This window comes from Malurus melanocephalus, unplaced genomic scaffold (genome assembly GCF_030028575.1).
Source record: "Malurus melanocephalus ecotype Western Australia unplaced genomic scaffold, MMel_1.1 scaffold_387, whole genome shotgun sequence".
Taxonomy (NCBI): domain Eukaryota; kingdom Metazoa; phylum Chordata; class Aves; order Passeriformes; family Maluridae; genus Malurus; species Malurus melanocephalus.
This window is the reverse complement of record NW_026623619.1, coordinates 691,821-712,543: the sequence shown is the minus strand read 5'-3', so window position 1 is coordinate 712,543 and position 20,723 is coordinate 691,821. Positions and strand designations below refer to the sequence as shown.

Below are 20,723 nucleotides of genomic sequence, written 5' to 3'. Positions count from 1 at the left end.
GTGCAATATTATTTTTGTTTATATATAAGGAAAGAAGACTGAAAAAAATGCACATGGGAGTGTGTTTTTAGAAGAACTTGTGGAAAAAAGTCAGCAACTTTCTGTGAGATTGTGGCATATGCTTCATGGTGGCATTTCATTTTTATGGTCTCCTGGTGTGAGTTATGAGCCTGCTTACTGCTGTTATTTATAATTGTTTAGCTTTCCCATGGCAGCTGGAGATTATTTAAAATAAATAACCTTGCTATGTTTCTACAAGATACAAAATCAGGAAAGTCTAGCCTCCTGCCACATTCTGAGTTTTCACAGGAGAAACGAGGCACATGTTTCAATTGACTAAATGAGGTGAAGGGAGCTCTCTGTCACACTGCAGAACTTTACTTATGCTTTTTTTCCTGAGCAAATGATATTGACAGAGGGGAAGAAGTGTAACTCAGCATGTGGTTTATCTCATACTGTTAAATTCACATGCAAAACAACTATCTTTCAGAGTTAAATTTTTCTCTGAACTTGGCCTCATGTTTGAACTATTGTTTGGGACTATAACATAACCTCGGATGACATTACCTCTAGTACATCATGAAACGTACACAGATTTATAGGCAACATGTAAGTGGAATTAAACAAGTACCTCTTGTGGCAATTACACCAGTTTGAGGGCTGCCAGCATCATTTGCTCCTTTTTTTACAGCAATATTTTCCCCTCCCCTCTCTGCTGCCAATAAATGATATGCATTGCCAGCAGACTGAAGGAGGTGGTTGTCCCCCTCTCTGCTAACATGAGATCCCATGGAATACTGCAAACTGTTGTGATTACCTCAGCATAAGAATGACATGGAAAGGCTGGAGCAAATCCAGAGGCTGCTCCCCCAGCCACCTGCCTGCCTTCCCCCATGGCCAACAGGAAACTCTTCGATAAGAGGACTGGAGCACTGTCCCTACAAAAACGGACTGAGGAATTAGGGGCTGTTCAGCCCGGAGAAAAGAAGGCTGTGTGGAGACCTGATAGCAACATTGCAGAATCTAAAGCGGGCCTACAGGAAATTTGGAGAGGGAGTGAGCGTCAGGAATTGTAGTGACAGGACAAGGAGTTATGGGTACATACTGAAAGAGGGGAAATTTATGTTAGATATTAGGAAGAAATTCTTTACTCTGATGGTAGAGAGACACTGGAACAGTTTACTCAGAAAGGTTGTGGATGTCCCAACAATTACAGTGTTCCTGGCTGGATAAGGTTRGATAAGGCCTGGAGCAAGCTGCTCTAGTAGAATGTGTCCTTGCCCATGGCATCAGGGTTTGGGACTAGATGATCTTTTGTTCCATTACAACCCCTTAACATTCTACGATTCTATGATTCTATCTGTGTGATAAGCCAGATACAGAAACTGATCAAAGAAACTGTCAAAAAAACTGTAACAGAAGTCACTGCCCATCTAATGAACACCTTTGTCAAAACAATGGAACACATGTTTACCAAATTTACACTGGTTTGACCTCATTAATGTGTATAAATGTCTAAAGGTGGGAGTGTCAAGAAGATGACACCAGGATCTTCTTGGTGGTGCCAACCTCTAGGACATGAGACAGCTGGCAAAAACGGATGCACAGTACATTCCACCKGAATATGAGAACTTTACTGTGTGGGTGAGTGAGCACTGGAATAGTTTGCMCRGAGAGGTTGTGGAGTSTCCCTCACTGGAGATCAATTAAAGAACCAYCTGGACACAATCCTGTTCCAYGYGTTTCGGGATGACCCTGCTTGAAAAGGGAGTTTGGRCCAGATGACTCAYTGAGRTCCCTTCCATCCTGGCCCCTTKTGTGATTCTGTGATTTAAGCTTCCCATTGTCAGACAGGGGACACCCAAAATAACGAAAGATGTTTGACAGAAGGTATGTTTTTATTGACGTAGTCTGAGGGCTCGAATTTGTCTCCAAGCTGCCGACGGACCCGTGTCACGTCCCAGCGGAGCCCGTGGTTTGACACGTTGCTGGAGGCGATGCCGGTCCCGCCGCAGCCCGAGGGAGCAGATCCCGAGGGAGCAGTTCCCGACGGAACACATCCCGCCGGTGCCGCCCGACTCCGCCAGGCACCGCGGCCCCGCCCCGCCCCGCCCCGCCTGCCCGCCGCGCTCTGGGCGCTGATTGGCTCGCGCTCCGCCGGCCCCGCCAGCGCCGCTCGCCGATTGGTCATAGCGTGCGGTGCTCGTCGCTGATTGGCGCAGGCGGGGCACCCCCGCCCCTTCCGCGCTGGTGCCCGGCGTAGGCGCGGTGCGGAGCCGCAGCTGCTGCCCGCCTTCTCCCATGGCCGACATGGAGCTCTTCGGTACCCAGCAGCCGCAGCAGCCCCCGGCCGGGAACGGCGCGACCGACGGCGGCGAGGAGGATCCCGCGGCCGCTTTCTTGGCGCAGCAGGAGAACGAGATCGCGGGCATCGAGAACGACGAGGGCTACGGCATCCTGGAGAACGGCGAGGTGCCCGAGGCGCTGCAGGGTCCCGAGGGCCTCGGCGCGGGTACGCCCTGCGGGGGCGGCGGGGGGGACTGGGGGGCGAGGGGTCCCGGTTCCCCTTTTCCCTCGGGGCGCCGCGGCCGGGCGGGGCCGGTGCCGGAGGAGCCTTCGCCCAGGCTCTGTGCCCCGAGTGGGGCTCCGCTGCCCGGGGGTGCTCTCGGGGGTGGGTCGGGGCCGTCCTGGGTGCGCTGTGCCACAAGGTGAGCTGCTGCCTCCCTGCTGTAGTTTGTATGCCCTGAAGATGCCTAAGGCGTGTTTATATCCTTAATGCGAACGGTGCTGATCTTGCCTAATCCAGGAGCCTGCCTGAAGGAAGGGCTTTCCAAAGCAGGATAAATCCGCCACTTGACTTTCTGTCTTCAGCAGGAGTGATCTTCGTCTTAAAGTATGAGAGCAATTAAGCTAATGTTTAATTTTACTAAACCTTCAGCCTTTGTTCCTTGGTAACCTTTGTACTGAGCGTAGCAAACCCGTCACTGCAGAAGGCGCGTTTGGAGGAGGGTGGGAACTGTGTGTCCTGGGAAGTGCAGGTTAGTGTGTTTCCAGGTAGTCTAATGGTAGCTAAAGCAGCCCAGAATAAACAATTCTCATTATGAAAGGTTTTAACTGAAGTTCTGAGTGGAAAGGAGTTGATGTTGCAACACTCTCGGAAGACTTAGCTTCTACTTGTCACCAGGGCCAGAGGAACATACTGGCTCTCATGTGACATCCCTTTGTCACTGCAGTAAGATGCCAGTCTTCTAAATCTTTAGAATTAAGTCTTCATTTTGCAATTTGGTATCAGAAATCACTGATGTATCTTATGTGTGAGGGGGCAGGTTCATCATATCTCTGGGAATAAGGCTCAGCTAGATAAATTGGGTATTGGAGACCTCCCGGTGCTTATTTAGTGGTAGCACTACCCTTAACATCAGCTCACTTATAAGGTCCATATAYATGGATTACGTACTCCTGAAAATAAAGGTGTTTACTGGGATCCAGCTTGCTCCAGCACAAGAATTTGAGGATAATTATTATCAGAACACCATCCTGTTTTGATACCATACATAGTTTGACTTCCGCATTCTATGTATAGTGCAGAAACAGACACAGTGGACACTTCCCTTCTTACTTKCAAAAGCCTTAGGCAAACATTATGCCTTACATGGGCTTTTTGTTCCAAACAGTCTCTGGAACATTAAAGTAGCTGTTTGAAAAACTAATTTTCTACCATTGGCCTTTCACACAAGGTACTAGAACAACTAAAGGATTATATTCTTTACGTGCATGCAGTGATGACTATTGCAGAATGTTTTCTTGTCAAAAAGTCRGTTTGTTAAATGCCTCTGGATTGGGTGATATTTAAAAGTAGCTCTTAAACTGCCTTTCAAGAGTTCTTTTCTCAAGTCGCGCAAGTTGTCTTGTCATGAAATGCAAAAGTGTTATTGGAGAACTTTGTCTAGAAAGAGGTTCATAAAATAATAAATATGATAACTTGATCTAGGGATCTGGGAAGTCTAGGCATGAGCTTTTTGTCATCTTGTTTTGTTGTATTCTCTTTTTTTGCTCTGCCTATTAAATAGGCGAGGGAGATGATGCTTGTGAACTTTTGGTGGTCCTGTTTTTTAACAGAAAATTGATCTCTGTTGACTGTCAGAGTCTATTCTCTTTCCCTCATGCTAAAAAGCACAGATGGTAGCCGTGCAAAATATGCTGGTTCAGGTATGGTGACAGCTGATTTAATGACTTCTGTTGCCATTTGTGTTACACATTCCTTAGCATCTGTTCACTATCTTGATAAATATCAGACARTTGCAGTCTCTGCCAGATTAGCTTATTAAGCTGTTTCAGGTGAATGCAAATTTCTTGAAACAATGCAAGTTCTTATGTAAATCCTTAAGCATCGTRACCAGGGATTTGTGGATTTACTTTTTTTAACCGTAACCTTTTTTGAACTCCTTATTTACAGGTCTGTTGGATAAGTTCATTCTAAATACTGGGCCAAAAGTAATAAGTTGGGCTGCTCTCAAACTGAAGTTTGAAGATCTTAACTTCAGATGTAATGACAATCAGTCATCAGCTTATTGAAATACACTTTTAAGAATCACAGTTTCTCATCAGCAAACAGTTTCTAAATTTCAGTCTCTTGATAAGTGATGAGACAAATACATGTACTGAAGTGAGCTTCATGAATTGTAATAACAATATAGGGAATTCTKTTTATTACTGCAGTGATGGGTACTAGGTGAGTATGGGGAGAATGGCAGAATGTTGCCAAGSTCATGTGTCTCACACATCCCTTCATGTTGCCGTGGTCAGGGTTGGYCTGATCCATTCATTATGTAAATAGCTATGCCATTCAAGCTGCCYGGGCAGGCGAAAACCTAATCTTTTTTCCCTTGGAAAATGAAGCATAATCCCTGCTTCAGAAAGCAGGGAGTACTGCATAAATCAAGTAATACAATGCTGTTGCCTTGTTATTAGTAATGTGATGTCTTACGAGGTTTCTCTTTTCGGTAATGAGTCAATATCTACATGTATTTGCAGTCAAATTCTGACAAGAGTATGTCTTGAGGTTATATCAGTTCACTTACTATATTCTCTGAGCAGGAGACAGAGAGTCCAAGTGGAAATGGGTGGCTTCTAGATATTGTATGCYTATACATACACCTCATGGCAGTTTATTGAGTAGTTCCTTATGGGGAATTTAATTCAAAGACAAACAGTTATATATGTTAACAATCATGCAAATACACACAAATTTAATGTAGGCTGACTAATCTCAATCATCACCTTTACATTTTCAACCTCTGTAACTTTTGTATGAACTTGATTGAATGATGTTTCTCTATCTTCCAAAGACATTCATGAGCTTCTAGGAATTAAGAAAATTAATTGTGTCTGGTGGTTTGTTTAGATACTTAATTTAATAGCCTTTTAGGAACGGAGTATGAATTTGCTTGAAAATTATTTAGGAAAAAATTGATTCCTCCTGTCTCTCTAGTTGGCACCACAGACAGAAAGAGGTCTTGCCTCTGACTATTGATTTTTTTCTTAGTCATTTAGCCATTGCTGATTGCATAGCAAAACCCACATCATCGAAGGCTTCAGAACCTCATAAGAYAGCACTGAGAAAGGTATAATAAAGRGGTSGTGTCTGTTCAGCCTGTTRGTAATGCTGCWTTATTATGAAGTCAGGATAGAAAAATGTATTATTTTTGTTTTCAAGAGAATACTATTGGAAATTTACAGAAGTGGAACTTAGAGAAGCTGTTACATTGGAAAATTACAGAAGCTCTTATAGCACAGTGTTATTGCAGGTATGGTTTAGTTCTAGCCATATTGAAAATGAGGGAACTAATGGGTTTTGGTATGACAACAGTTTAGAACTAAAACACAGGAAAGAAGCAGTCTTCCTGAGTTGCTTGCCTTTATTTTGCACACAGGCATGAGACTGAGTTATGGCTAGAAAAATTGTTTCTTCCCCAAGTTCTTACATAACTATGTAAGCAAAAGCTTTGTGAAAGATTCGTCTTATCATCTTATAGGTGAGAGGTAGGTAAAAAGGAGGCATGACTGTGCCTAAAAGAAAAAGGATGGGAAATGAGGCCTTCAGTGGTGAAGTTACTTAACCTTATGTCAGAATATATTAAGCTTCCTTCTTCTGTTGCTTTAACTAGAGCTGCTAGCTCACTGAAAGTAGCAGTGAAGAAATAGAGTACTTATTTTTTAAAAGGGATGCTGAAGCTAGCTCATAAAACTACTTTTATTTTGAAAGMGCATAAGAAAAGTATTGCAGTGTACTCTGAAGCCTCTGACTTTTCTGATAACAGTCCTCTTTTGCATTGAGAATAAGGCATTAGAGAGGCTGGTGAACAAGACTAAGCAAACAAGACTTCCTTTGAGGCCAAGTGGCACTGAGGGGTATTAGTGCAAGTAGTAGCCTTCAGAGTAGTTGATCATCATTGTGATAAATCTCTGAGGCCATGTATTGACTTCTAGGACTAGGAAGTGACAAAATGTTTTTTGTATTTATCTTCAAACTACCCAGCCTTTTCTTTTGTAAGCTGTAGTAAATGTGGAGGGCACTGATGCTAGCTTTCTGTTTCTGGCAAGCTGGGGTGTTATATCTCCTGTGAATGCAAGGCAGCTGATATGACTTATCCTCTCCAAGCTCTTCCAGACTCTAAAAATGATCTGTGTTGCTGTATGAAAGTTCATTATTACCATATTGTCAGCATGTGTTGCAGAACAGTAGATGTTTGGGCATGTTCATTGCAACAGTGTCCTTAGAAATAAGAGTTTATCCTAAATTCATAAGCAAATAAAGGAATATGGATCCTTACGAACTGAGATAGTTCTAAATATGTTGATGTTAACTTCAGGAGATGCAATATTGTGATAGAATTGGATGGACTCTGAAGCCAGAGCAGGGGTTTCATTGTTCATGGCTGGTGAAAATGCYATGATGGCAGTACCAGTGTTTAGGCTTTTTCTGTGGGAAGATRGTTATGAAATTGCATGCTTCTGTGAACAAAAATACAGATACACAAGTAGCATTGATTACTGGTATGAAGGCTGGCAAAAAATAGTTTTTCTAGACTTCATACTTAATTATATAGCACTGAGCACGGAGAGCTGAAGGGAAGGAATGTTTGACTATTGGTCTTGTTCCAGTTAGCACACTTACACTGGCATATGACAGCATGCTGGTACAATTCTCTTTCCTCTTCTGCTTGTTATATGCTCAGTCAGCATGCTGACTCTGCAGCTTAATCTGAAATTCTAGGGAGCTCAGGACAGATGGGAAGTTTGTTCTAATACTGCTAATGCTTCTGACCTGGTTGCCCTCTGGAAACACTTAGTTGAGTGTCTGTGAGTGGCTCTGTCTATGCAGAAGTAAAATGGCCCTTAGACCAACCTGTCTGTTTCATCTCAGCCACAGCCTCAAATAATGTTGTTCCTTTTACCTGAGCAGACTACCAGCCTGAGTGGTGAACACCATAATGAATGTTTTTTGATTTGATAAGAAAACTTTAACTCTATTATCACTGTTCCTGAAAGCATCCTCAAGATTTATGAGCACCCTGGCCCAGCTGGTGACTTTAGCCTTCCTAAAGGTCTCCTGTATCTCACAGAGGAGTTGCAATCAGACAAAGTAGCAACCATCTCTCAGTTATAGGAGTCTAGTTATGAAATATCAGGTTCTCATAACTGAAAAGCTCTTTTTTATTAACATGAGTCTTCCCCTACTAAAGTTAGTAACTATGTTTTTGGGGACTAGTCTCATCCAACTTAACTGTCATTCTTGAAATTATGAATTTACAGTCTTCCATCCAATACAGTTAATGATTGCTCTTCAGGGCTTAGGGATAAAGACTTCAAACAAGGASTATGAAGAAGTTACTGTGTGCCATTCACTAGTAATATGAAACTGGTGCATACCTAGCYACAAAGAAACAGAGGATACAGCAGCATAATGTTCTTTAGTTTTAGGTCAGTCAGTTATCTTTTTCTAAGAAGGTAGTGCAAAATAACTTATTTTTTCTGCTTACTGTTTGGTACAGCAGCTTTTTTCACTGAGGGTTGCATTAACATGATGGAAACACCTCTGTGTGGTAAATTTATCCATGGTGTCATTAAGAGTGAGAGAAAGGCATTAACATGACTCCTTGGTATATCACGCAGACACATGTTACGTGGCACTGCTCCAGAGAGATGCCCTGCTGAGATTTAGCAGTTCTTGAAAATCTTGGTGTATTTTGCATAGCCCAGGGATTTAAACAGTTTAAAAAACTTAAAAATTTGCCTCACAACTGACATGTGTTCCCTATGGCTGTATTTTAAAAAGATGAAATTTTGGGGTTCTATAGCAAAGATTTGTGGCTGATCCTGTTCCTGAGGCTCTGTGGCCCCTGTCACTTCGGAGGTAATAATGCTGCAACTGAAGTAGGAAGCTATCAAGCATGTCATCCCWGATGGTAGCAGAAAGGTGACTTTGCTAGGGGTGTTAGCTATATCTTTTGAGCTGATTAGGAGGTAACCAAAGTAGGATAAGAATTACTGAGTGTTGGCTGCGGGATTGTTAATCTTCCTGGTAGACACTAAAAAAGTGGCAGTCATCCTTCAGAACAGTTGTGTAGTAGTCAGCTTCTAAGAGAGGGAGGACARAGTGGGAGTAGCTGTAGAACGCAATCTGTAGCAGCTTCTCAGCAGTATCAGCTCTGCTGTTTATGTTGTTAGAAGCAGGATCTCATGATGAAGAAATGACCTTGTATTTCTGGTTCTGCAGAATGATGGCTCACTTGGTTTTTCATGCCTGTCCAGAAAAATGCAGGGAGAAGGAAGTGTTCCTGCAGGGTATCAAGTAACACTCATTTTCACAAGTCCCACATTACATACTCTGGTAAAGCTTTCCATACAAGTTACAGAAATTAATAAATCTGGCTGTTCTATCTTTTCTTAAATGACTAAACAAGTCACTTCTTTACAGATGCTGTTGATGGAGTGGTTAACGGGGATGTCTATCAGGTAAGATGGAAGTATTCTATACTTAGAATATGCTGTTCTACTCTGAGAACTTTACCTTAATGTAGACTAATACTTCGTATTTCTTGTCTTTAATTTTGTCCCATATCTGAGAAGGAACTTATATTGTGGTAGCTCTCACAGTTGTCAATGCTCTTAATTATGCCCCTCCTCTGAACTTCGAGGCAATTTAAAGCATCAGTTCATTTTGAAATGTGGCTTAACAGTACATAAGCACTGTAAAGCAGACTGACAGGCTCTGTGATATGACTTAACATTGGCTGCTAAACTGAAAGTGTGCKCTGATTACCTAGTTTAAAACAGGCTTTTCAGATTTGCTTGCTCTTTAAAGTTAATTCATGCATCCTGGTTGTCTGATCAAGATTGGTCTTAAAAGAAGCAAAACCATAAATTTCTTAGTGACATGAAGTTGTATGAAATTAAGCTGGTGGCTAAAAAGCTCAATCACAATATGAAAGCATGTTAGACAGCCACGGTAATGACAAAAAGAGGAGATACCTGCTTTATTAGTGTCAGGGAGGAATGAGGCATGCTAAGGCAATGTGTTGTAACTGAATTTCACACCAGTTTGTCCATTGTTATTGCCTGGTGGCACAGTTGCCTGGTTAGCCTTGATTAAATGAATGCTTGGGAAGGAAGCAACATGAGCGGTAAACTTTTCTGTGGAGTTTTAAATGGGTGCTGAGCTTGGTGGAAACAGCTTTCACTGCTGCTAGCATTCTTACATCCTCAGCATTGCTGTGAGATTGATGAGAAAACTTGTATTTTACAGGCCCTTGGTGCTTCCTTGTACCACAGAAGGTAGATTTCAGATACCTTGATTCTGTGATTGGAATTCTAACAGACCAGTTGCTTTGGTTGTTAGAGCTTCCTCTATCAGAAGAGACTGAATGGGCTATACATAACTTTTGTTTTAGCTACTTGTTACTAGTTGGCCTTGCAGCTGGCCAGTTTATTTTGCTTTGGACTAAATGTAAAGCCTAGYGGTGTTTTAGCACCAGCCTAGCTCCTTGTCTCTGCATTATTCCTTCATTGATGGCTACAGCAGATCCAGAGAGGGGCAAGATGCAGCCACATCTGTTGCTGGCTGCAATCAATCTGATACTCTCAGGGGTGGTATTTCTTAGCTCTGTGAAGGATGGGATAAAGCAATAAAAGTTGTTGAACTTGGCCTATCCTCTGTAGCAAATGGCACAATATTCATTAGCTTTGTCAATCTGGTGTATTAATGTTAGCCCTATTCATATCAAGCCCACGAACTGTTGTATTGRAAAAAGGATGCTAGGACTCTCATTGTTTTGATGCTTAAATGTGGAAATGCTTCTTGTGTTATAAGCTGCATACAGCAATCCAGATGTTGTAATGTGGTATGCTAATGTCTTTTGAGGTGGACTAATAAGTTACAAAGAATGTTTTAAACTCCTGTGCACAAAACTATAAGGAAAATTACTTTTACTGCAAATATTTAAGGTGAGATTAACTCAGAGGATATCTAGCTTACAACTGTGTTACTGARATGCTAGGCATTGTCTTCTGCATCCTTCATTTGTGGCACTTAACTTTCCAGTTGTCTTGAATTTTTGTTTGATCCCTGATTTCTGGAGGTGGTCCTATGTTAATTTCCTTCAGTCCTGCTGTAATTTGTGGCAATACGTTTTTCTTGTTAATAGGGGAAATGTGTTATAACATCAGCTGAATGTATTATTGGCTCTGTTTAAATAGAGTATAATGTTATGTAGCTGTCAGTTATCTGAAATASTCTCTTGTTATGCTCAAATGACTTTACTATTCCTTTCCTTTGAAGGAGAGTAATGGTCCCACAGACTGCTATGCTGCCATCTCCCAAGCAGATCGATTGCAGTCTGAACCAGAAAGTATTCGTAAGTGGAGAGAGGAGCAAAAGGAGCGCTTGGAACAACTTGGTAAGCGTGGTGTTTGTTGAGTAACTTAGTGTCAGCTTTCTGGGGTGGAGAGAGTTGGGGCTGTTCCCCCTGGAGAAGAGAATGCTCTGGGGAGACCTTAGAGCAGACTACCAGTACCTAAAGGACACCTTCAGAAGAGCTAGAGAGGGACTTTTTGCAAGGGTGTGTAGTTTTCAAGGAGTAATGGCTTTAAAAAGAAAGGTTATGCTTGGATTAGCCATTAGGAAAAAATTCTTTATGGTGAGGGTAGTGAGGCTCTGGCACAGGTTGCCTAGAGAAGTTTTGGATGCCCCATCCCAGGCTGAATGGGGTTTTGAGCAATCTGGTCTGGTGGAAGGTGTTCTGCCCATGGCAGAGGAGTTGGAGCTAGGTGGTCTTTAAGGCCTTTTCCAACTCAAGCCATTCTATAATTCTTATGCAATAGAATTCTGAACCAATGGCATTGCCTCTTTGGGTGTTAACATGCTTCCTCAGTTAGAGGAGCAAATCTGGATGAGTCTTCTAGTAAGCACACTTAACACTGCTGTAGGAGTCAGCAAGCAAGTGGCTCTCTGAACCTTTACTGAGAAATAAGCTGACAGAAAATGAACAGGTTTTGTAAGTTAGAAAGATAATAAATTAATTCTGCAGACATTAGTACTTTTTTTCAAAGGATAAAGATTACTCATTTTGTGGTTTCTGAGGCCATCTGTTGTCACATGGATCTTGATCTAATAACTGAATTAAGAAAGTAATGAATTATTAACTAAACTAAATACAGCTGTCAAATGCAGTGATACCTACCCATGGACAATATCTAAGAGACTACAGACTGGTGWTTGTAGATGGTGGAGGACCCTTTGCTTGAAATTGTTAGGACAGAACTTTCTTTAAAATGATATTCTGGATAGAGCAAAAGGGTCAGCCCTTTTGCTCCYCTTTTGGGCTAGTTACAGCAAATGAGGTTGTCCTGATCTGTAGGCTGTGTGTAAAAGTATGCAGAATACCAGGTTCCCTCTTTGCCTAAGCGTAGAGGCTTTGCTAAGCTTTGTTCCAGCACTGGCATAGCAAGGCGAGTAGCAAACCACTGTTTGTGGTTTGAGCAGTCTGCAAACCAACAGACTTGCTGAATCTGAACTAATCTGCAAAATGCCTATCCTAAACTGAAGTGGACTGTCCCAGTTAGCMGCACAGGAATTGTGTTTAGCTAATCCTCGGAATGTTTGTAGTATTTAGAGTTCTTGTAGCCTAAATCAGGAATTCTCCTAACCCTTATCTGACTTGGTGAAACAACTGTCTGCTCTGCAGTGCACCATGAGCTGTCTGTTGAAATGTTTGCAATATCTGGATACAAACATGACTGAAAAACCAATTCTTAAATCTTCAGATGCAAACTCACGAAAGCAGGAAGCAGAATGGAAAGAGAAAGCAATAAAGGAGTTGGAAGAGTGGTATGCAAGGCAAGATGAAAAACTTGAGAAGACAAAAGCCAGTAACAGGTAAAGTTTCTCCAGACATCAAAAGAGTTATGGTACTGGGTATGAAAATAATTGGGGAGGGACATTAGAATGCTTTTCATATGTCCTAAGGCAAGAGTCCTTCAGATCATTAAAGTAARCACTCCTACTACCTATCTTTTTAAGTTTTCTTCAGTAATCTAGATTAAATGTCCAAGAATAGCAAGAGGAAGCATTAAAATGATGATCAAGAATTACTGAAGATTCCTAAAGAGATGAAGTCTGAACACGGCCAGAAAATTTTCTTGTTGGCATGTTCCCAGCTGCACAAGGAACCCTACTCTATCCACTTGGCATGTTCCCTAGGCCTCCAGTGACTGAAATTACCTACCCTGAGACTAGCATTCTTATTTGATTTCTTTAGAACATATGGAAGTGGCATTCTAGTTAATCTTTGCTACAGGTTATTTCATTAGATATCTTAAAACCTTTTGCTGCTCTTTTTGGAAGCAGTTCAGAAATAACATGACTGAATTCTAGTGGTGAAAAACTTAAGTGCCGACTGTGTCTCTAGTGGTTTGAATTGTCTAATTATGGGTCCTGCAGCAGAAACTGATGACTTAGTTGCTTCGTTGAATAGTGAGCGTTGAATAGAGGTTCCCTGTGGAATTTTGACTTCAAGCTACATGAAGGTAAATGTGATAGAACTGACTTAATGCCTCTTAAATCTCAACTTCATTCTGTCCAGGTAATCATTAAGACTGTTTTATATTTTGGGAACTCACAGGCTTCAAGATGAACTGCTGTTTTGTTCACTTTGTTCTTTTTTTTGTTTTGTTTTTTTGAAATACCACTTTTTCTATCAAAATGGCCATCAGGTTTGTCTTTATTAACTTAAGTCCTCGGCAGACTACGCTTCTTACTAAAGAAAGAAAGGAAGCCTACGGAATTATGGATTTGCCACTTCCATTTACTGAGGAATTCTCTATCTTTTGGTTGGGCCAAGAAAGGGAAACAGCATTGGTGCTGTTCTAGTTGGTGGCCAGAGCTCATGATATCCTCATAGCTTTATTACAGCCAGTGTTTGGGAGCAGGATATGGAGTGTGGAGCAGGGCTCACTAAACAAGTGTTACGCAGAAGTGTTTGGCATTCTCATCACCCTGCTGAGATCTCTTGCCTGATGGTAGTTTCTATCTTCTGGGAGTAGTCTAATGCTAACATTGGGGCTCTAGTCCTCAACTGGCTGGTCCAAACTTCCAGAATGTAGCAGAATTTCTGTGTCATCCCTCTGACCAGTGGCTAATTGATACATTCCATGTGGTAACTACTTTCCTGTTACAGTAAGTCTAGGCGATGCAAGGTGAATGTGCTTGTTAAAACTGCCTCCAGCTGTGTTCCGTACTTCTTATCCTTATCTCTTTTCTCCTGCCTGCTTGCCTGCCTGTTGGACTACTTGCTACCTAGGGTGGCAGATGAAGCTTTCTACAAACAACCCTTCGCTGACGTGATTGGTTATGTGTATGTTGCTTAACTACTAATTCTGTGTGCTAACCAATGTGATAATGAGGAGGATCAGAAATAGTGCTGAATGTCTGAAGGTGGCTTCTGAATATTTATTTTTTGGACCAACTCTGGTCTGCAGTATTGAGTGCAGTTCTCTTGTATACACTGCTCAAAGCCTAGCACTTTCAGATTAAGTCTGAAAGTTGTGTACATACCACTGGAATTTTGGTAATGACTTCAGTAGTCTTTAGACCTAAGGGTTTACAGTTCTTTCCAGGCCAGTGAACATTGCTGGGGGTGTGGGTTAGTGCCTGCAGTTTCACATGGGTGCTGTATTTAGTCCTTTCACAGAGAAGCAGAGTTTAACTCTCTAACAGGCAGTGAGCACAGGATCTGTGCTGCTTTGCCTACATACCAGGAAAATGTTCGAGCAGTGCTTGCACATAAAGGTTCACAAAAGGAAGGTAGAAAGGAATTGCCTGACATAAATCAGGGTAGAAAGGGTGYGTTCATATAGACTGTTAAATGAAAAATACAAGAAGCTGGTGTTGGGAAATCAGCATAAGATGCTGGGAAAACATTTAGGAACAGTGTAGATGGTTTGCCAGCCCAATAGGTCAGTGAAAACAGAGTCGTGACTTTCAAGCCTCAGTGAGTATGCTAGTTTCCGAGGGATAGGATTGCAATGTTCATTGGCTTGTTCATGTATTTTAATTTCTTCCCTTAATTTGTAGACTTGAAYTGAAAGATGGACATGCCACAGATTCTAAGGTGACACCTTTAGAAGGTGTACTGGTGAGCCATGTTGTGGCTTTGAGTGCATTAATATTGAAGGTTTGGTGTGAAATTCACAGCTAACTATAGGTGGATGTAAACTAAGACTGTGAAATGATGGATTTACAGGTGGTGTTTAACTTTTCTGAAGTCTCCTGGAGTTGGTTTTGTTAGATTTTTTTCAATAAAACCCTTATTTTCATATGTCCAATGCACATGTGCAGTGTAAGTGCTGCATAATAAAACTGGCTGCCTGTTTCCTGAATGTAGGCTAAGCTACCAGTGCATGTTCAGCCAGCTAATCATCTGCATTAAATTCATTCTCATTTTCTATACCTGACTTAAACTTTCTCTCGTTTCTTTTCTTCTCTTCACCTTTTAAGCACAAACATAAATCATCCTTGCTACAGCCTAGAACAGTTAAGTAAAAAAATCTTCACTGCCCCTTAAAAGTGTCATGTCACATGAAGTAGCAGTGTTGTAGTGATCCTTGTCTTCAGTGGTGTCTGTAACCTTATCATCCCTGTGAATAGTGCTGAACCCTCATGGGAGAGTCATTTTCACTGCTTTCTCTGTATTGCTTGTTGGAGTAGATGGATTTGGTTTGATCTCTTGATGCTTAYTGCTTTTGCACTCAGGCAGCTACCAGGGCCCCACAGTTCATGTAAACTAGATGCTGGAGTGTTATCCCTGCATTGAAGCAATGCTATTGGCAGCATAGAAAAGCCAAAATAATACAGCTGGKAATCCACTGGCACTAGCCAGTACATAATGTACAAAACCTCCTTAGAGTCTCCTTAGGGTGAGAGCAGGGGAAATATGTTTATTCTGTGAGGTGACCTCAAACAAGTCATCTCCTCTACCAAGATATGCTGTAGTCTATAGCACTCACAAGCATGGGATTTGTGACTTAAATTCCTTCTGATTCATGTTGCTTCACTACAGCATTGGGAATCATCAGCAGATAGTTTTATGATGGCCTGTAGGCCTTGGGGCTGATTTACATCCTCAAATGGAATCTGTTTAAGACGTGCTTGCAGGCAGTTGTAAATTTCCAGTTGGCAAATGTCCATCAGATGGCAGAGGCTTAACAAGTTAAGACCTGGGCATTTCTCCATAAATAAAATGCCTACATGGAAGTACCTTACTTCCTGGAAGCTTGTGTGGCGACTCCTTAGGCAAAGACTCAATAACTGTTCTTAAAACCAAACACCTGTATTCCAACATTTTACACAATCCTCTGCAATCCTCTGCACTGCTTGTGCATAGCATACTACTACAATCTATTTTCATCTCCAGGATTGGGGCTGTGGGAGCTTAAGTGGCCATAATGTCCACAAGCAGCTGTCAGGTCACATTTCTTATGAAACATGCTGAAAGAAACTGCATCCTGTAAGAGGGAAGGAGTGCCTTATATGCTGGGCATTAACACAAGGTGCATTGCATTGCTTTTAGGGCAGCTGAAGAAGCCTTTGTGAATGATGCAGAAGAAGTGTTTCCGGGCACTGAGTGGGAACGTGTGGCTCAGCTCTGTGACTTTAATCCCAAGTCTAGTAAGCAGGCAAAAGATGTGTCCCGCATGCGTTCAGTCCTCATCTCACTCAAGCAGGCTCCGCTGGTTCGCTGAAGCAAAGCTCAATGGAAACACTACAGATGCAATATCTTAACCTTACTCAGAGAAGCTATGTTTGCAGTAATTTGATTAATTGTTTCAATGTGTTTTTTTGGACCACATCATGATGTATCTAGGGCTGATCATTGTTTGATTGCATGTTCTTCCTGATGTTTCCTTTCTGTGTCTGAAATGGGAGAACCTCCAAAACTGTAGTCTCTGTGCTGTTGTGCACTGAGGTGTCACTTCCCACATTACTGATATTAAAGATCTGTTAAACAGCAAAATGTGTTGACTTTGGATGAATTAAGAAGGTCTCCTGCTTCCTTTTGACAGGGGKTGTTTGAATTATGTGTGAGTAAACATTTCTCTTTATTGCTARTGGTTTTCCCTTGCTGGTGATTGTCCAGGCAGCAGTGCTTCTGCTCTTTGCAATTCTGCTTGTTTCTGTAAGCTTTCTTAAAGCTCTTGAGAGCATTAGTTTAATTATCACACTAGACAGAAGCTCTAGAAAACTGAAACAGCAGTTTAAGGGGCTTATCTTGCTTCCAGTGGGACTGAGGACACTGCCTTCTGCAGGTAAGCAGTTCCGTAAAGGTTTCTGCTGTCACTCTGACTGCACATCTCAGGCTCAACACACACTAGAGAGCATGGAGTAGTTGTTTGATAACCTAATGCATATTCTGTTCTGCTTGGTATTCAATGCTGTCTTCATGTGCAAAGATCTGTTATGTAGAAGCTGTTTGCATGTTTTTGAATTGTCCCTGTCCTCACTGACTTCTGCAGACACTTCCTCCCACTAGGATGATGAACTGGAGAGCTGGAGAGCAAGAGAAGGGAAGACTTGCTCTTACTGCTGCTCATCTGCAGGTTGGAGCTCTGTCTGCCAAGGTGGTTGMATCTGAAACAATCTGATCCAGAAAATCTTTGTTCTGCCTCCTTGGCTCATCCAGCATCCACAGGAGCTATATTCTAGCCTTGCTGTTAAATCTTAGCTGTCTTGTCTTCTAAAACTAATCTGTTTGATGTCATACATTATCTCACCATTTTTATCACAGACACAGTATCTTAACTACTGTGTAGCATAATTACTTTGATACCTCTTGGGTACAAGCTGGAAGGTAAGTCCAATCAGTTTGAAAAGGGTTGCAGATGCAGACTAAAATGTGCTAAGGCTCAGGATGCTGCTGCATGGCAGCTATCTTAGTAGCAGTTATGTMCCTTTGGTAGGTAAGATGGTGAATGAATGGTTTCCAGTTTGGCTGCAGTAGTCATGGGGTACTTTGCTGTTGCCTGTAGTGACTGGAGCTACTCTCATGTTTGCAAGTGTGTTCACACGCTCCTGATGGGTGGTGATGAGAATGATAGTAAATTGCAAGTTTGGAAGCTTGATTCCATGGAAGATTAATGCAGGAAGTATCTTCTGAAGTGCACAGGGGTATGGCAGGTGAGTCAAATGGGACTGAAGCACAGCAAGTCCATAGAATACTGATACTCATTGCTAGCCTTGACTAATTACACATTGACCTTGACTGAAAATTTCCTTTTCTCTGCTCACTCAAAAGCTCTAAAAACAAAGGCTTTCAAAATGAGCTGATAATTTAATAAAGGAATGTCTACTATGTGAAATATACWGTCTTTAAAATGTTGATATGGATTTAAGAGAATTTGAAAGATCAACAGGTTAGAGAGGTTCCTGCACAYTGATTTATGGTATTTGTTGATAACTATCTTACAGAATGTGTTTTATCAGGCTATGGATGTGGTTTAGAGCTGCAGTCCAAGAAAATGGGCAAAGACTCAAATTCAAGGCCAAAACAATGTTACAGCAGTGAAAGCAGTCTTCTATGTGCTGCGTTCGCATGGTCTAAGAAAACGCCTGCAGTTTTTTTACATATTTCATCTCACTGCAACAATTAAAATGCAGCTGTGTGTTTTGATTACCTCTGCTAATTCTGGTGCTGAGATTTTGCAGATTGCCTCTTTTGCCCTAATTTTACATTCAAGTATGCTAGCTCACTGTGTTCTTTATCAATGCTGTCACAGAATCACACAGTGGCTGTGGCTGGAAGGGACCTCTGGGAGTTACCTGCTTAACCCTCTGCTGAAGCAGAACCACCTGGGCCTACTGCCCATTATCATGTCCAAACAGCTTCTGAAGATCTCCAAGAGTTAAAATTCCAGCACCTCTCTGGGCCATTGCTTGGACACCTGTACAGTAGTTTCCTGATGTTCAGATGGAGCCTCCTGTGTTTCAGTCTGTGCCTGGTGTCTCTGGTCCTGTCATGGCACTACTGAAAAGAGCCTGGCTCCATCTTCTTTCCATTCTCCCTTCAGGTATTTATATACATTGGTAAGATTCCCCTGAGCCTTCTCATTTCCAGGTTGAACAGTCCCAGCTCTCTCAGCCTTTTGTCACAGAAGCAATGCTCTAGTTGCTTTATAATCTTTGTGGCCCTTTGTTGAACTCTCTGGTGTGATTATGTCTCTCTTATGGGAAGAGAGAGGACTGAAGTGGGAAGCTCAGAACTGAACCCGCACTCCTGGAATCAGTTCATTTTCTGGATCTGAGAATTCTTTTAGATACTTTAGATACTTAGACCTTGTGACACAGCAAAAGAATACTCAGGTTGATTTGGGCAAATCAATGTCCTAGTCTGTGTTTCTAAACATTGACTTGTTTTCTTCAGAGGTCAGCATGTGTGATTTTGTTTTGTGACTTCACRTGACAATTCTGTGTACCTCTGGCCTAGCTGTGCATGCTCAATCCTGTTCACTGGCTTTAGCTTCCCACTGTTGCCACTTATATCCATAGCATTAGCCAGTGGAATCTGGAAAAAAACCTGGGCGCATCCTATCCTTCAAACATAATCCCAGCTGCATGCACGTAAACATCTCATGCAGTATTGAGAGACGAGCTGGGGACTCTTGCTGAATACATCCTGGTATAGAACTTGCTTTGTTTAGCTTCTGATCAGGTGGCAGCCAGCAGTCAGGCAGTCTGAAATTACAATGAGCATTTGTAAAGAAGAAGGGGGATGGAGAGGTCATGGGTTCACTGGAAAGCAGGGAGCCTGAAAACAACAGCACTGTGCATTCATCCTCTTAGCCTGTGGAACATGGGTAAGTTTTACACAGCCAGAAAACATGGTGTGACTTGTTTCTTCCTGWTGTTTTCTTTCTGGGCAACTGGTGAAGAGGGAACCATACAGATTAATGGTTTGCATTTCAGAATGGACAACATAGCTGTCAATGGTCTTTGCCAAGAGGATTCCTCCTGTAGTACTTGTCCTGTGGGCAAACTTCTTCCTCTGCAGAACCTTGTGCTGTGGCACTAGATCTAACCCAAACATGAGTATCTGGAATGGTCCAAGGGGTCTGCAGTCCAGGTGTTTTATACTCGGTAGTGCCTGTGAACTCTCTGGCATTTGAAAGGGACAGAGTGATCAGATTTCACTGAATCCAAGTATAAATTCTGCTGCACCTTGTTGTCTTTATGTTGTGGTTTTGTTATACAAAATTGCTGTTGTCTCCACTGGTAATACAGGCAAATTTTTGACAATTCTGTTAAATGGAGGAAAGACAATGCTTCAAGACCACCAGAAAACTAATCAATTAGTAATTTCCAAGTGTATGGATGGCAGATCAGATTCAAAATACTGGATAACTAAACTTGCTGGTCAGGAGATCAGAAGGAAATTCTAAACCTTTATTCTGTATGGATTAGCTGTGATCTGTAAAACAGATCTATCAAAACTCAGCTGGTCTCCTCATGGTCCAGGTCCTGGATCTTTGGGTTTCTGTGGTAACACAGAACTGTTGTAGACAAWGCAGTCTTCCACCAGCCACAAGGAACAACGTGGTACAGCAATTTGTAGAGGTCTTATACTGCTTACATGAATTTTAAGTTACAGAACTAAAAACGCCTGTTTTAGTTCAATTTCCAACCTTTTGGCACTCCACTGCTGCCACTGGCTTGTGTAATGCTGATTATAAACATCCAAGTTCATGAGGGGACCTGTCCTGCCCATGCTGTTGATGTGCAGTTCTGCTTGGATGGTGGCATTCCTGCTAAGGGTTCTGCAGTTCRGATACCACATGCATTTACTACGGACACTGCAAAACCAACCAACACGCAACAGGCTATACGAGCACGTGCTGCCAGTGCAGGTAATGAGAATGCTCTGCTGCTTTAGGCTCTGAAATACTGACAGAAGCTGAGGAAAGGCATTTCACCTCTGCACTTTTTTCCCAGTATTGRATATAAAGTTTGGTATGCCCTCACTGGAGTCCATGATCTTCATGGTATGGGTTACTCTAAAGGAGAATAGGGCGAACATCAAGTAAGCACACATTACTGCAGATATTGTGTGAACATCAGATSCTTGCTTCTTCTGGGATTTGATACGATTGGGAACTAATGTCCATTAAATCTCTGG

The 20,723-nt window shown here is 42.0% G+C and overlaps 1 protein-coding gene across 2 annotated transcripts; it reads left to right on the top strand.

The window, feature by feature from the left end:
• Window positions 1-2,244: 2,244 nt before the first annotated feature.
• CLTA (clathrin light chain A) lies at window positions 2,245-16,587 on the top strand. 2 transcript variants are annotated; one of them, XM_057379095.1, is made up of 7 exons: window positions 2,245-2,512; window positions 8,981-9,018; window positions 10,841-10,958; window positions 12,325-12,436; window positions 13,860-13,913; window positions 15,056-15,091; window positions 16,128-16,587. In XM_057379095.1, exons 1-7 carry the CDS (start codon window positions 2,302-2,304, stop codon window positions 16,297-16,299), a joined length of 741 nt encoding a protein of 246 aa, XP_057235078.1. In that variant the 5' UTR covers window positions 2,245-2,301; the 3' UTR covers window positions 16,300-16,587. The 2 variants fall into 2 exon arrangements, with proteins under 2 accessions (XP_057235078.1, XP_057235080.1); XM_057379097.1 differs by lacking the exons at window positions 13,860-13,913; window positions 15,056-15,091 and having other exon boundaries at window positions 16,128-16,586.
• The last annotated feature ends 4,136 nt before the right edge of the window (window positions 16,588-20,723 follow it).

What these genes read in the sequence shown, in the direction of transcription:
- CLTA (XM_057379095.1), top strand. Translation starts at nt 2,302, where the DNA reads ATGGCCGACATGGAGCTCTTCGGTACCCAGCAGCCGCAGCAGCCCCCG. An exon ending in GCTGACGTGATTGGTTATGT is followed by an intron (nt 13,914 to 15,055) that starts GTATGTTGCTTA and finishes TCACCTTTTAAG; the next exon opens with CACAAACATAAATCATCCTT. An exon ending in CCTTGCTACAGCCTAGAACA is followed by an intron (nt 15,092 to 16,127) that starts GTTAAGTAAAAA and finishes CATTGCTTTTAG; the next exon opens with GGCAGCTGAAGAAGCCTTTG.